Below are 17219 nucleotides of genomic sequence, written 5' to 3'. Positions count from 1 at the left end.
TTATCCGAGAAGACGAGCGTAAGGCCCAGTGACCCATCTACTTCATAAGCAAAGTCTTACAAGACACAGAAACGTGCTACTCACACCTTGATAAACTCGCCTTCACACTCCTCACGGCCTCCCGGCATCTCCGACAATATTTCCAAGCCTACCCCATTACGGTTCGCACCGACCAAGCGGTCAGGCAAGTCCTACAAAAGCCCGACCTAGCGGGGAGGATGCTTGCATGGTCCATCGAACTATCCCAGTTCAAAATAAAATTCGAACCCCGGAATGCAATCAAAGCGCAAGCCTTACCAGATTTCATCGCCAAGATGACACCGGGAAATCCCACCATCAAAACTTGGAAGCTACACGTAGACGGCTCATCGAATACCACTTCCGGAGCAGATGGAGTGATACTCAAAAGCCAAAACGGGGTCGTAATCGAACAATCCGTTCGGTACGAGTTCCCAATCTCGAACAACCAAGTAAAGTACGAGGCCCTCTTAGCTGGCCTAACCCTAGCCAAGGAGGTCGGAGCAAAAATCTTGGAAGTATGTAGCGACTCACAGGTAGTCAGCTCCCAAGTTAACGGAGACTACCAAACACGAGACCCCCTACTCCAACAATACCTCACCAAAGTAAACAAGCTAAAGGAAGAATTCGATCGTGTAACCATATAGCACGTCCCCAAAGAACAAAATGCCAGGGCAGACCTCCTATCGAAAATGGCCAACACCAAGCAGGGACAAGGTAACCGGTCGCTATTTCAGGAAGTCGCCAGGACACCGTCTGTATCGGCAACGCCCGACATCGTCCTACCAGTTTCCAACCAGGAATCATGGACCTTCCCTATCCTACAATACCTCATCGATGGAATGCTACCCGAGGACTCTAAAGAAGTAAACCGAATAAAAAGAGAAGCCGCAAATTACACTGTCATAACAGGACAACTATACAAACGAGGATTTTCGCAACCCCTGCTCAAATGCATCGAGCCCGGGGACACGGAGTATATACTCCGCGAAGTCCACGAAGGCTGCTGCGGCCATCACATCGGAGGCAAGACATTGGCCCAGAAGATCATCTGAGCCGGATACTTCTGGCCCACAATCATTAAAGACTCCATATAGACAGTCAAAAAATGCGACAAATGCCAAAGGCATTCAAACTACCACAATGCCGCCCCACATCAGCTCAACATTATAACGGCAGATCGACCGTTCGGTACCTGGGGCGTCGACCTCGTCGGGCCCTTACCAACAGCCCCTGGACAACTTCGATACATCATAGTCGCAGTTGACTACTACACCAAATGGATTGAGGCCAAACCCCTGGCCTCCATCACGGCAGCCAAATGCCGTAAGTTCCTCTAGAGACACATAATTACCCGATTCGGCATCCCAGAAATCGTAATCTCGAACAACGGAACCCAGTTCACCGACAAGAAGTTTAGGAAATTCCTAGAAGGACTCCACATATCCCAACGCTTCAGCTCGGTAGAACACCCCGAGACAAATGGGCAAGTTGAATTGGCAAACAAAATAATAATCAAAATGCTCAAAAAACGACTCGACGAAGCCAAAGGACTCTGGGCCGACGAGCTCGGATTGGTACTCTGGTCATATCGGACTACCCCCCAAAGCTCCACGGGGAAACCCCCTTCCGCCTCACATACGGGGTAGAAGCCATCATTCCCGTCGAGATCGGGGACCCCAGTCCAAGAAGGACCATCGGGAGCAACGACGAAGACGCCGAACGAGACCTCACAGATGAGATCAGGTCCATAGCTCACATGCGAGAGCTAGTCTTAAAACAAAAAATCAAGATAAGGTACAATAACGGCGTAATACGGAGATACTTCTCACCCGATGACCTGGTCTTACGACAAAATGACATCGGAGCTCCCATACCAGGGGAAGAAAAACTCACCTCCAATTGGGAAGGCCCGTACCGAGTCAAAGGAATAGTCGGGAAAGGGGCCTACAAGTTTGAAAAACTCGACGGAAACCGAGGTCCCGAGGACCTAGAACGCAGCCAATCTACGACGATACTACACGTAGGCTCACCCCACCCCCCCCCCCCATGTTTTCCCCTTTTACTTTATTCTTCATTTTCAAACTCTTTTAGCTTATTTTTCATAAGTGTTATTGTCGGGTACTCTTTCCCGCCACATCGGAGGGTTTTAACGAGGCCCAAACTTAATAAAATTTCATTCAAAAACATACTTGCCTCGCCCCTCCCTACACTATCGCAACGACGAAACGACTAGAGGCTAAACATCGAGGACTGATCACCCTCGAAGCCCAGAAAACGGATATCCACAAACATATGACTAAACGGCCAACCGAACACCCCGAGCCACGACGGAACAGCCAAAAGCACACTCACCACAAATGAGTTAAAAACAGCCATAACAGCCCAAAAAGTATAAGTCAAACAAAAACCATAAGCATCCAAAAGTTATAAACACGGCCACACGGCCAAAATACCAAAACAATAAAACTACAAGTTCTCAGAACAGAAAATCAAGTACAAAGAAACTACTAAAGGTCGACGATCTAACCATCACAGACAATCCTAAACGCCCCCATCACAGACACATCCACGTCCGGTGCAAGAACCAAGGCCTGGGCCTTCATCGTCTCCTCAGTAGCAGCAATAGCCTCCTTCACATCCGCAAGCAACATGACCTTTTCCTCCTTCAAACCTTCAACCTCAGCCTTTAAGCTCGCCACGTCAGTCTTCAGGCCGCCCATCTCGGAGAGAAGCATGGCAACTCGGGACTCGGCGTCCAAGGCCTTCCTCCGCTCCTTCCCAAGCTGAGACAAGAGCGAAGTCTCAACCTCGGACAGACGAAGGATCTCGGCACTGGACCCCTCGGACGCCTTCACCGCCCTCTCCCTCGCTGATTTGGCAGCCGCAAGCTGCTCCTTCAGCTTCGCAACTTCGGCCTGAGACTGGCGCAACTTCTTATCCAGAAGACCCACCTGGGCCATCACAGGCTCGGCCTTCCACACAATTACGGCAGAACAAAGGAGGGAACGATAAAGTGACTTCGCCTGAAAAGCCACATCACACTCACGAAAAAACTCCTTCATACCAGGCAAGAGGTGCTCATCTAAAAAAGCAGAGGCATCAAAATGGCGATCCATCACTTACGGGACCATAGTATCCCCCTCTACCAAGTTCTCACTATCAGCATCTTGCGACCGCCTCCGCTTCCAGGAAGCACTCTCCGACGAGATAACAACAACCTCGTCGTCAACTTCGACTCCCAACCCATGACCCGACCCCTGGGCACAACCCTCAGTCAAGATAAGTTCCTCAGAAGCAGCCCTCATGTCATCGGCAGGACGGGAGGTAGGAGTGGACGGAGAACCGCCAGAAGGAGTCCCCTGGGACAGCTGAGCCTTCAGCCTAGCAAGAGTCGTCAGACCACCAGCCATTTCAACTGAAAAAGAAGGCAAGGGAAAAAAGCATAAGTATCCAACTCGAAACCAAAAAAAAAAAAAAAGAAAGAAGAGAAGAAGAGAAAGAGAGACAAGTAGACACCGACATAAGCCCGGCAAGCCATCGGATCACCCATCACATCCCTAGGGTTAAGAGGACATTCCCCAAACAACTGCTAAAGGACAAGGGCCACGTCGTGATCCTCCGAAGACAAAAACTTCTGAGTCACCCACGTCAAAACAGAAGGCCCCGCACTGAAATTCCAGTACCTAGGAAATCGACGCTCCCCCTCCAGCGTTAGCCAGAAAGGGTGACGCCCCCTAGCAGGGCGAACTTTGAAGTACCCACTCTTAAAACTTTGGAAGGAGTCCTCGTATAAACAGAAGACGCGACGGTGAGGCTAAGCCCTAAAAGACATATACTCCTTCTTGTGCTTCCCCTCCTTGGTCAGTAAAGTGAAGAGGAAAAGGAAGACATTCACCGAAGTTGGGAGCTCAAGGAACTCACAAACAAGCTCAAAAGACCGTATAGCCGCCCAGCTATTTGGATGCAGCTGGGACGGCGCCACGCAGCACTGGCTCAAAAGTTGCTGCACGAATGGAGAAAACGAAAGTTGCGCACCAAGCCGGGTGAACATCGCCTCGTATACCCACATCCAATTGGGGACAGTCGGCGAGTCGAGGTTAGTGTAACAAACCCTCTCGTCCACCCCCGGAAGGGCCATCTCATACTCACGCTCGGCATCACCCCCTCCGCAAACAGCCCCTTGTTCACGAAGCCACTGAAGGTCCGCCTCCATAACCCGAGACGGCATTCCCCACACATCACTGGTTACCTAGGAATAAAGGGAAGGAACGCCACCGGCAGGAGCCACCGGAACGCGCGTATCTTCAGTCCTCCGCTGAGCCATACCTAAAATAGAGGCGAGCACCACTGTCAGGCCAAAAACCGCGCACCATAAACTAGGGGATAAAGTCAAAACACACGCCACTACCTACTACCAACAATACAGTGGTGCTCACCCCCCTTAAAAAAACTCACTACGCCAGAAAAACAAAGAACTATCATACCAAAGCCAAATACAGCCCTAACCCACACTAAACTAGAAAACACAAAACAGAGGCGTACGAAGTAAAGCAGGAACACAATCATCAGGCAATGCAGATTAGGAGGATAAAAAAGAGAAAAGCACCAACCTGAAAGTGCGAATGTAAACTTGGAGTAGCAGGAAAGCAAAAACGCAACAGAAAAGCAGGAACTGTCACCACAAACACGAAAGGAGAGAAAGAGGCGTCCACCAAAGAAGAAAAAACCAGGAAACGAAACGGACGAAGGAAGAAAATGCAAAAACCAAAATGGTTTTGAAAAAGACAAAAGGACGTAAATAACCCCAACTACAGCTTAACACAGGAAGGGCAAAAATGGAAATACAATCCAAACGTCCCCTCGTAATAAATGCTCCCTCGGGAACATAAAACGGTCAGCGCGCCTCAGAAGACGAAACGGAGGCGACGAATTAGAGAAGCCGTGCCAATCGAACGGTCTTCAGACTCCAGGGAAGACGAACCCCCGCAGAACCGCAAAATTCGAAGACCGACGCATCGACCCACCACCAAAAAAGGCCACCAAACAGCCAAAAACCATATCCTCCAGCGGTAAAGGCCGACCTCGCTCGCCCTCTGCTGTGGGGGCAACTGTTACGGATCTAGCCTGCGACTTCCACACTCGGAACCGTCTCCAAACCCAGTTACCCGGTTACCCGGATCCAAACTACTTCACTCTTCTAGAAGGCCTGAAACCGGCCCATGGAAGCTCCTAACCAACTTTCGAATTCAAACGTCTCTCTTATCTTAGCCAAACAAGATAAGATAAGATAACTACCATCGCTTATAAATAGAGGACCCAGGTCCCTCCATGTATTCATCATTCCTCACACCTTTTACCTCTCAGATCCATTCTGACTTGAGCATCGGAGTGTCTTTACAAGTACCACCCCCCATTGTTTTAGTCAAGTAATCTGGCATCCACCTCGACCTGCAAGTCCCCGATCCATCTCTCAACTCGTACCGGAAGCATCCAGTACAGTTAGCATGAAAGGGGAAATGAGATAAAAATGTAATTGAAAAGGGGATTTTAGTTATAAAAGATCTCCATAAAAAAAAAGTTTGTATGGTTTAAATAATAGTTTATCTAACCGCCGGTACTATTGAAGATCGTATAAATGCAAATTCTTTATTTTTATATTTTTGTTGGCAAAATGTTAGTTCTAAAATAACAAAAGGAAATTTTGATCTATGTTTTACTATCGTTTATTTATTTACATATTTATTTTATTTTGTTAATGTCTTTATGTTGAGGTTAAATATAGTAAAATATTATTAGTTAGACTTAAAAAATTAGGGAAATTCGTTACAATGGGACTTGAAGGCAAGTGAAAGAAAAAATTAATATCATTGCAAAAAATACTTAAAAAGACTTTTTACTAGACAGTAAAATATTTGTATTAATCTATATTGGACTGCAATTTATAATTATTTATTTAGTATTTATTTAATTTGTTTTTCTAATCTTCTATTTATTTGATTTTAACTTTAATAAAATATAATAAGTTAAATTGAAATATTCTACTAAAAAATATTTTTAAAACTGATTTATATTATTAGTGTTGGATATATATATATATATATATATATATATATATATATATATATATATATATATATATATATATATATTTTAGGTGTTCAATGGAATATAATAATTTAATATTTTAACAGTTCATTTTATCTAAAAATTATTATAAAATATATATATAATTAAAAATAACTAAAATAATTGAATTACCAGACACTACAAACCACGTAAATCATCCCCATTAGTATTACCCAATTAAAAAGGATAAAGCAACCCCATAATCGAAAGTTGGGGTAGCCTGCACGAGTATCAATCATCATGACCGAAGTTCTTTTTTCGAGAGATTCCTAGCTTTCAGAAATTAAAGGGAGATTACTATATCCACTAGACCACCACGGGCAGAAATTCTCACAATTTTTTTATTGTTGTGAAATAAATAAGGAAGCTATAATAAATATAAAATAGAGAAATATAAATATATTTTTATCTCATTATAATATAAGTAATCTCTATATTTACTAATATTATAGATAATGTAGTTTAAAACTAAAGAAAGATAAAAGAGAGCGAAAATATTTGTATAGTAAAAGAAGAGAAGATTGTTTTATTGATGTGTATTACTTCAACAGTAACTTCTTTTATTTATACATGTAACAAGACTTGATTTTCAAATTTCATTTATTTTGATTGTCTTGGAGAGAGGTTCCTTCAATATTGAGAAGGTTAGCCCACATGGTCATCCACATCCTTATCTCAACACTCCCCCTTAGATGACCATTTAGGATTATTGCCTCGTTAAAATCTTACTAAAGAAAAACCCAATAGGAAAAAACCTTAGTGAAGGAAAAAGAGTACAATATTCTTTAGTGATGGGGACTGCCTCATTAAAAACCTTGTCAAGAAAAACCCAATGGGAAAAAACCTGACCAAGGAAAAAAGAGTACAGTCTCCCCCTCTTGTCGACATCATTTAATATCTCAAAATCGGCGCATCCCAATCTGATTTACCAACTTTTCAAAGGAGGATTTTGGGAGTGACTTTGTAAATAAATCTGCCAAATTGTCACTTGAGCGGATCTGTTGGACATCAATTGTCCCTTGATTTTGAAGATCATGAGTGAAGAAGAATTTGGGAGAAATATGCTTTGTTCTATCACCTTTGATATATCTGCCTTTAAGTTGAGCAATACATGCTGCATTATCTTCAAACAGGACAGTTTGAGCTATCTTCTGATCAATCAGTCCACATGATGACAGAATATATTGGATCAAACTCCTCAGCCAAAAACACTCGCGACTAGCTTCATGTATTGCTAGTATTTCAGCATGATTAGAGGATGTTGCAGCAATAGTCTGTTTCGTAGACCTCTATGATATAGCTGTACCACCATATGTGAACAGATATCTTGTTTGAGATCTCCCTTTATGTGGATCAGACAAGTATCCGGCATCTGCATAGCCAACTAGTAGTGACTTGGATCCATAGGGATAAAACAATCCCATATCAACCGTTCCATGAAGATATCGAAAGATTTATTTGATTCCACTTCAATGTCTTCTGGTTGGAGAGGAACTATATCTTGCTAGTAAATTCACAGCAAATGATATATCGGGTCGTGTATTATTAGCAAGATACATTAGTGCTCCAATGGCACTAAGATATGGTACTTCAGGACCAAGGGTATCTTCATTTTCTTCTTTAGGACGGAATTGATCCTTTTTCACATCCAAAGATCTTACGATCATTGGGGTACTTAATGGATGTGATTTATCCATATAAAATCTTTTCAAGATCTTTTCTGTGTATGTTGTTTGATGAATAAAGATTCCACTTTTTATATGCTCGATCTGTAAGCCAAGACAAAACTTAGTCTTTCCAAGATCTTTCATCTCAAACTCTTCTTTTTGAGTTTTTATAATTGTTGGAATCTCTTCAGGAGTCCCAATAATATTTAAATCATCAACGTACACAGCAATTATAATGAATCCAAATGCATATTTCTTTATGAAAACACATGGACAGATATTATCATTCTTATATCCCTTTTTGGCCAGATACTCAGTAAGACGATTATACCACATTCGTCCAGATTGCTTTAGACCATATAAAGATCTTTGAAATTTGACTGAGTATAACCCTTGCGAATATTCATTGGATGGTTTAGATATCTTTAGTCCTTCAGGGACTTTCATATAGATATCCCGATCTAATGAGCCGTATAAATAGGCTGTTACCACATCCATTAAGTGCATATGCAGTTTATGATATGTGGATAAACTGACCAAATAATGCAATGTTATCGCATCTACTACAGGGGAATACGTTTCTTCATAATCTATACCGGGCCTTTGTGAGAAACCTTGTGCCACAAGTCGGGCTTTATAGCGCACAACTTCATTTTTCTCATTTCGTTTTCTCACAAATACCCATTTGTATCCAACAGGTTTTACATCTTCTGGTGTACAAACTACAGGTCCGAAGACTTCACGTTTTGCAAGTGAGTCTAATTCAGCCTTCATGGCTTCTTTCCATTTTGGTCAATCATTCCTTTGTCGACATTCTTCGACTGATCTTGGCTCAAGATCCTTACTTTCATGCATGATATTTAATGCCACATTATATGCAAATATTTCATTGACAATTGTCTTATTTCGATCCCATTTCTCTCCTGTAAAGACATAATTTATCGAGATCTCATCATTTTCACAATTTTCAAGTACTTGAACGTCTTCTGGCGTTAAAACAATATCAGAATTTTGGACAACTGCAGGTGTCTCTACTATGTCTTTTTCAATAGGAATACTATTTACCTCTTTTCTCTTTCGAGGATTTTTATCTTTGGAACCGACAGGCCTGCCACGCTTCTGGCGTGTATTTGCTTCAGTGGCTATTTGTCCTACTGGGACATCAATTCGAATTGGGGCATTTTCTGCCCTGCCACGCTTCTGGCATGAATTTGCTTCAGTGGCTACTTGTCCTACTGGGACATCAATTCGAATTGGGGCATTTTTCGCTGGTATATAAGATTTGGTTATCCTTTTTGTATCGAAAAATGCATCAGGCAATTCATTTGCTATTCTTTGCAAATGTATAATCTTTTGAACTTCTAGTTCACATTGCCCTGATCGAGGATCTAAATGCATCAACGATGATGCATTCCAATTAAGTTCCTTTTCAGGAAGCTTATTCTCTCCCCCTAATATTGGAAATTTTGATTCATCAAAATGACAATCTGTAAACCAGGCTTTAAATACATCTCCCGTTTGTAACTCAAGATACCTCACTATAGAGAGAGAATCATATCCAACCTATATCCTCAATTTTCTTTGGGGTTCCATTTTGGTGCGATTAGGTGGTGCAATGGGAACATATATCGCACACCCAAATATTCTTAAATGGAAAACATTTGGCTGCTGGCCAAAAGCTAATTGCATAGGAGAGAACTGATGGTAACTCGTTGGCCTCAAACGAATAAGTGCTGCGGCATGTAAAATAGCATGCCCCAAAATCGAAGTTGGGAGGTTTGTTCTCATAAGTAAGGGTCTAGCAATTAATTGGAGGCGTTTAATAAGTGATTCTGCTAACCCATTTTGTGTGTGAACATAAGCTACTGGATGTTCAACACTTATTCCATTAGCCATACAATAAGCATCAAAAGCTTGGGAAGTAAATTCACCAGCATTATCAAGACGAATTGCTTTGATTGGATTTTCTGGAAATTATGCTTTTAATCGAATAATTTGAGCCAGTAATCTCGCAAACGCCAGGTTGCGAGAAGATAATAAGCACACGTGTGACCATCTCGAAGATGCGTCTATTAGGACCATAAAATATCTAAAAGATCCACATGGTGGATGAATAGGTCCACATATATCTCCTTGAATCATTTCTAGGAATTCAGGGGACTCAAATCCAATCTTTACTGGTGATGGCCTTAAAATTTACTTTCCTTGAGAACATGAATTCACTAGTTTTAAGAATCTTCTAGTTCTTTAGTGAATGTCCATGAGAGTTTTCAATAATTCTCCTCATCATGGTTGTTCCCGGATGACCCAATCTATCATGCCAAGTTATGAATTCATTTGGGCTAGTAAACTTCTGGTTTACAATGGCATGTGATTCAATTGCACTAATCTTAGTATAATACAACCCAGATGAAAGTGAGAGTAATTTTTCTAATATAACTTTCTTATTTGAATCATGAGTTGTGATACATAAATACTCATGATTTTCCTCATTCATTGTCTCAACATGACATCCATTTCGGCGAATATCTTTGAAACTCAGCAAGTTCCTCAGGGACTTGGTAGATAATAGTGCATTATTTATTATAAATTTTGTTCCTCTAGGAAACAAAATTATAGCTCTTCCGGAGCCTTCTATCACATTGCCTGAGTCAATAATAGTATTAACATATTCCTCTTTTGGCACAAGATGGGTAAAATATATATCACTTTTGAGAATGGTGTGCGAACTTGCACTATCCGCAAGACATACATCTTCATTATATATCCTTGCCATTTTCTTCAAAGACAAATAATAAAAATGAGTAGTATGCATAGTTAAATTGAATACTTGATCGGAATTATTTTTCTAAGAAACACGGTTCAAAAAAAATGTCATATACTAAAATTTTATTTTAAAATTTGACATATTTAATAATTTCAAAATTCATAAACATTAATATTTCATTATTTATATACATTACATTTGAAACTTAAATACATAGAAAATAAAACTTAACAATAAGTTCTTTACATTATTTATTTACATAGATACTTCACAATCTCACATATTAAACTATTTCATCATTGATCAAATGACCAATATTTCCTTCAGGGTCCTCAAAGAAATCAGATACATCATAATGAGTGGTGGAATTTTCAGTATCATTTGAAACAAAATTTGTTTCCTTTCCTTTGTCATCCTTTTTCAAAGATGTCTGGTAAAGATCGACTAGGTGCCTTGGGGTACGACAGATACGTGATCAATGACCCTTTCCGCCACAACGGAAACACTTATCCTCTGTTGATTTACTCTGTCCAATATTTCTTTCTTTATCCCACTTCTGGTAAGATCCTCTCTTTTGAATATAATTCCTTTTCCTTCCATAATTTTTCTTATTATTAAAACCTTGCCATTTACCTCTTCTGGGGTAATTTGCCGTATTTACTTCAAGAAATGGGGCGGTGCCAACTGGGCGCGCTTAATGATTCTTTAAAAGCAACTCATTGTTGCGTTCAGCAACAAGAAGGCAAGAAATTAACTCATAATATTTTTAAACCCTTTTTCTCGATACTGCTGCTGTAGGAGCACATTCGAGGCATGGAAGGTTGAGAAAGTTTTCTCTAACAAATTATGATCAGTTATTTTTTCTCCACATAATTTCATTCGTGGGGTGATTCGAAACATTGCAGAATTATATTCATTTATGGATTTAAAATCCTGCAGACGCAAGTGCGTCCACTCATATCGGGTTTCAGGAAGTATCACCATTTTTTGATGATTATACCTTTCTTCAAGGTCTTTCCAAAGATCTGCAGGATCTTTTAATGTGAGATATTCATTTTTCAATCCTTCGTCAAGATGACGACGAAGAAAAATCATGACTTTGGCTTTATCCTTATGGGATGCATTATTTTCAGCCTTAATGGTATCTCCAAGATCCATTGAATCAAGATGAATTTCAGCATCTAGTATCCATGATAAATAATTGTTTCCAGATATATCAAGAGCATTGAATTCAAGATGAGAAAACTTCGACATAATGAAAATTTGTTACCTAAATCTTCCTAAAAATTTGATCAGAGTCTCGTGCTGATAACGTGTTGTGAAATAAATAAGGAAGCTATAATAAATATAAAATAGAGAAATATAAATATACTCTTATCTCACTATAATATAAGCAATCTCTATATTTACTAATATTATAGATAATGTAGTTTAAAACTAAAGAAAGATAAAAGAGAGAGAAAATATTTGTATAGTAAAAGAAGAGAAGATTGTTTTATTGATGTGTATTACTTTAACCGTAACTTATCTTATTTATACATGTAACAAGACTTGATTTTCAAAATTCATTTATTTTGATTGTCTTGGAGAGAGGTTCCTTCAATATTGAGAAGGTTAGCCCACGTGGTCATCCACATCCTTATCTCAACATTTATGAGCTTATTTAGTATTTTTTTTATTGAGTCTCGTTATATATTTAAATCTTTTGTAACTAAATCTAATTGAATTGGCCTAAATCCAACAAAATCCACTCACACAATATGCGCGTAAAATCACGTTATTCTTTTTCTTTGTCTTTTTTCGTGCGCTTCCTCTTCCATCTTCTATTTGTTTCTTCTTCTTTTTTTTCTCGTGAGATATTGCAGTTTTTTTATTTGTTTTTTTTATTCCTCTTAAAAGAGTGAAATAAAAATATAATTTTTTTTGTTTTTTTATTTCTCTTTTTTTGTTTTATTCCTCTTAAAAAAATAAAACAAGAAGAATTATAAAAAATTATAATAATAAGAAGAAAAAGACAAAAAAAAGATGAAAAAAGGAAGAAACAACAGCAAGAAGGAGGAAGAGAAAGAGTTTTGAATTATACAAAATTTATTAAAAAATAACACCAAAATCTTAACAATAATACATAAATTTTTTAGTTTTGACACCAAAATTTTACTACAAAAGCACAAAAACGTCTTCACATATTAGACTTAAATGAATATGTTTGTACTGTATTACAATCTTATTTAATTTAATTAAATGAATGTAGGTTCTTCTTCTTCTTACTAATTTTGTAGCATTATGTGTTTCTTCTTCTTCTTTGTTTGATTTTTTTTATTTTTATTCTTGTTAAAAGAGTAAAACAAGAAGAATTAATGAACAAGAAAAGAAGAAAATGATGATAATGAAGAAGAGGGGAGAGGAGGAGTTTTGAGCTGTCATTAAGTAATTTAGTGCATTCTGGATTTAAATGAGGTACATTTAGTCTATGATTGTATAGAACTGAGTTTGTTTGTGTATCAATATCATTAAATAATTTCGGTGCATTCTAAATTTAAATAAAGTGCAATTGGTCTAAACTTGTTTTGAACTGAATTTGTTGTGTGTCATTATCATAAGTATTTTAAAATATCAAAAAAACAGAGTGCGTCGTTGTAACGCACTATGAGTCTATGACTCGGTTTTTTTTTTTATGTTATATGGCATAAAACTATTAAATTTTTTATGGTAAATTTTATGGTGTAGAAATAAAATTTTTTTTACACATAAAAAAATTAACGTGGCATAAGTTTAGGAGTGACATCTCTCTCTTGCTATTATTGTTTTGTTCAAATATGACAAGACAAATACACAAAAATTCAGATTTTGTCTTTTTTAATTAAATATCAATTTTAATGAAACATTAATTATAGATATATTTTTGTTGTATTGGGCCAAAAAAATTTTGAGCTGGAATAGATTGCTATTAAAAAATATATTTTATTAAAAAATATATTTAAAATATATTTTATTATGTTCATATTATTTTGTGAGAGTAGCTTTAAAAAAAATTGTCATTTGATTTATGAATTAGTTAAAAAAATTCTTTAGTCCATGAATTGTTTATTTTTTTAAATTAATTTATAATATTTTGATTTATAGTAAGAATGATAATTTATTTAAAATTACACATATAACAACAAAGTTAAATTTGAAAAGATGAAAAAATATTCATACGCGAAACTAGAACATAAATAAATATTCATACAGACCAAATAATTTTAAATATTCAAATAATTTTAAAGATTGAACATTTCATACGCACCAAATAATTTTAGTTATATTTTAAACTCCAGTTTTGTCTTTGTCCTTTAATTTTTTTTCTCATCTTTTCAAAATTAACTTTATTGTTATATTTATAATTTTAAATAAATTATCATTCATACTATAAATCAAAATATTATAAATTAATTTAAAAAAATAAATAATTCATGAAATAAAGAATTTTTTTTACTAACTCATAAATGTTTTTTAATTTGATATTGAATTCATAGTAGTATTTTTCAATAACATATGAAATTTGGTGTGTTTTTTTATATGGAGATCACAAATCTGACCTTTCAATTTGTAAAATTTAACTTTTTTTTTAATTTTTAAAACACAAAACCGACCATTCGATTTGTGAACTTACATAAATCTGATCCTTCAATTTGTGAATTTTAATTTTTAAAAATTTTTAAAATACAAACCGGCCCTTTGATTCGTGAATACTTACACAAAATCGATTCTCTGATTTATGGACTTAAACAAATCTAATCCTCCGATTTGTGAACTTTAATTTTTTAAAATTTTTAAAATATAAATCGGACTCTCTGATTTGTGATTACTTCTATACTAAATTAAAACATACCATTTCTCCATAACCGATAATAATTCAACAGTAATTTCATATAAAAAAATCAATCATTCATAAATCAAATGACAAAAATTTTTAAAGTTACTCTCACAAAATAAAAATAACACCTATTGTAAATCCTGATTAATTAGTAGATAATTAGTTAGTAAATTGATTTTTAATAAGGAAGACTAGAAATGCGAATATTATATCAAATTAGGATAGAGCTCATCGAAACGAGAATTTTGATACTAATTTCGAAGAAAACAGTCCAAAATTGAACCGAACAGACCGAACCAGTTGAACCGAATCCGAACCAGGCTGTTGGTCCAACCGGACCAGCCCTTTTAAGTGAACCCAAGCTTTGTCTTCTCCCCATTTCAACGATAACGAAGCTTTTAGCTTCCAGGGAGAGGAGAAACGAGAAAAGCTCTCGAAACCCTTACGGTGAACTCCGAACGTCATAACTTCTCCGTCCGAGCTCCGATCGCCGCACCGTCTGTGGCCACACGTTCACCGCGTCGGGCTCTACGTTTCTACCGGAACAATTTCATAGGTAATTCATTATTTCACACTCAGCCTTCATTTCCCCCAATTTTCAAATTTTGAGAAGGAATGTTGAATTTCTTTGATTTCTGATGTTTTAGGATCCAATTAGCACGAGAAAAACAATCACTCTTGCTTATGTAAAGCTTGGGTAAGGTGAAGATAAGATAAATTTATTTTAATTTCATTGAATTTGAGTTTTGAGTATTAAATTGGATATATATGTGTTATGAATGTGTATTAGGTTGAAAATAAATAATTGGAGCTTGAAATTGTGGACGTTGGAATTTTTTGTGGAGGCTGGGCTTAGTATTTTGTTGGGTTTGGAGCTGTGTTTGTTGTGAGAGAATTGATTTGGTCGCTACGTGAGAATTGTCCAAGGTATGGTTTAGGTTTCTTGCATTTAATATATAATGCAGGATAAGTTGGATTCTATGTGTATATTTAATACTTAGTATCATGCTGATGAACATGGTTGGTTTGGTGCTCGTTGATTAACTGGTGATTTGGTGAATTATTGATTTGAGGTATAACTATTGTGGAGGTTGTTGTGATAATGAGGTATTTTGTGTTAAAAGCCTAGGATTTGTGAACTATGATTCTTAGTTGAATTTTGGTTGTTGGATTTGAATATTGTATGAGTATAATTGTTGATCTGAGGTAGATTTATTATGGTGATTGTCATGATGATGAGGAAGGGTATGTTGAATTGAAAAGAATGTAGGTTTGAACCCGAAAAGGGTGGAAAAGTCCGAGTTTTAGAGGAGATGCTGCCAAAATTTTATAAAAATTAGAGATTTTGTTTAGATGATTATTTAAAGAGATTTAGATTCAAAGGTTATATGGTTTGATTTTGAGTTATTAAGAAAATGAGTATGTTTTAAGTTTGATTCATTTAGAAAGGAATGAATTATGTTTTGAATTGGAACTATTGATGGACGGAATCGGAGGTGTGATAATGAAGGATAAGGATTGAATATGATTGATGTATGATGATGAATGAGATGCGATTGAGAATGATGTGGATGTTGATGAATTATAATTGAATTATTTATATGGCTTATGAATTTAAATGATTTGCGATACCAGATTCCCTGGGTAAAGTACCGTGGCTTGTCACTACGTGTGCCAGGTTGAAAACTCGATACTTTATTGACCCTACAACGTAAGTGTGACCGGGCACTATATAAATTTCCGGGAATGTAACCCCCATTGAGAAATATTGATTATCTGAGAAAAAGCTATGCATAGACTCTTGGGGATGCACGTCGGGAGACAGCCTAAGTTCAATTCAGACTTGTCCGGTTGGCTGGATAACCGACAGATGAGCCTCATCATCCATAGGATGGGCATGCATCATATGCATATTACTTGAACTACTTGCCTGTGCTTTAATTGGGTGTGCCTAAATGTACTTGCCATGTTAAATGTGTATTTGTTACCTGTAGTATTTCTAACCTTCTTGTGCTTGCCTTTATCTGTTTAAATGTCTGTGAAATGCATGATGGAGTTGGAGGTATGGAAGAATGGCAGTATGGGACTTAGATCTAAGATTAAGCTAAGTTAGGTTTAGGTACTCTTAGAAAACCACCTTTTATGGCTCCTATTTAATACTTTAAGCTCTATAATCTGAGTGTCAGCGTTCTAGGATTGCCTCTGGCATTCCCAGGACCTTATATATTATGTGTGTGGCACCTTTACCATATTGAGAACCTCTGATTCTCATTGCATACTATGTTGTTATTTTCAGATGCAGGTCAAGAGGCATCTCGTTAGGTGTCTGGATTCTTAAAGCGGAGTGGTTACTGGGTTATTTTGTTATACTATGATTTATATATATATATATATATATATATATATATATATATATATATGTACTTAGCTTTTTCTCCACATAACTTATTCTTTTTGATCCTCTTAGAGGTTTATGGAAAGGTAAGATTGTGTATATGTACTTTTGGGTTTCGGATATGTATGTATATATGTGTAAATATTCTCCGACCAGTCTTGACTTCGTAGGCTGAGTTAGGAGCTTGATATTTTGTATCCTTGGCACTTTACTCCTACTTCTGTTATCTTATGTTTTATAGTTATGGCTTTCTTAGCATGCAAGTTAACTTGTTCCTTGAGCGTTGCGCTTTTATTTCGCGATTTTTACTTCCTCTATTCTTCAAGGCTCCTAGCACATCATAATTCTTCTGCTATTATATATATGCATTTTATTTTAGAGGTCGTA

At 37.2% G+C, this 17219-nt stretch overlaps 2 protein-coding genes and 1 pseudogene across 2 annotated transcripts; 2 read left to right on the top strand and 1 right to left on the bottom strand.

Annotated features, from left to right (window-relative positions):
• Positions 1–314: 314 nt before the first annotated feature.
• Positions 315–665, top strand: LOC148568426 (uncharacterized). The gene has a single exon (XM_088484696.1). The coding sequence runs from the start codon at positions 315–317 to the stop codon at positions 663–665; it is 351 nt and encodes a 116-aa protein (XP_088340822.1).
• A 45-nt stretch (positions 666–710) lies between these two features.
• LOC107636622 (uncharacterized) lies at positions 711–1073 on the top strand. The gene has a single exon (XM_016340119.1). The coding sequence runs from the start codon at positions 711–713 to the stop codon at positions 1071–1073; it is 363 nt and encodes a 120-aa protein (XP_016195605.1).
• A 9791-nt stretch (positions 1074–10864) lies between these two features.
• Positions 10865–11835, bottom strand: LOC148568425 (uncharacterized; annotated as a pseudogene).
• Between the last annotated feature and the right edge of the window lie 5384 nt (positions 11836–17219).

Source organism: Arachis ipaensis, chromosome B4, assembly GCF_059453495.1.
Source record: "Arachis ipaensis isolate K30076 ecotype BB chromosome B4, ASM5945349v1, whole genome shotgun sequence".
NCBI lineage: Eukaryota > Viridiplantae > Streptophyta > Magnoliopsida > Fabales > Fabaceae > Arachis > Arachis ipaensis.
Note: the sequence above shows the minus strand (reverse complement) of the source record. Positions and strands in the feature narration are given on the sequence as shown.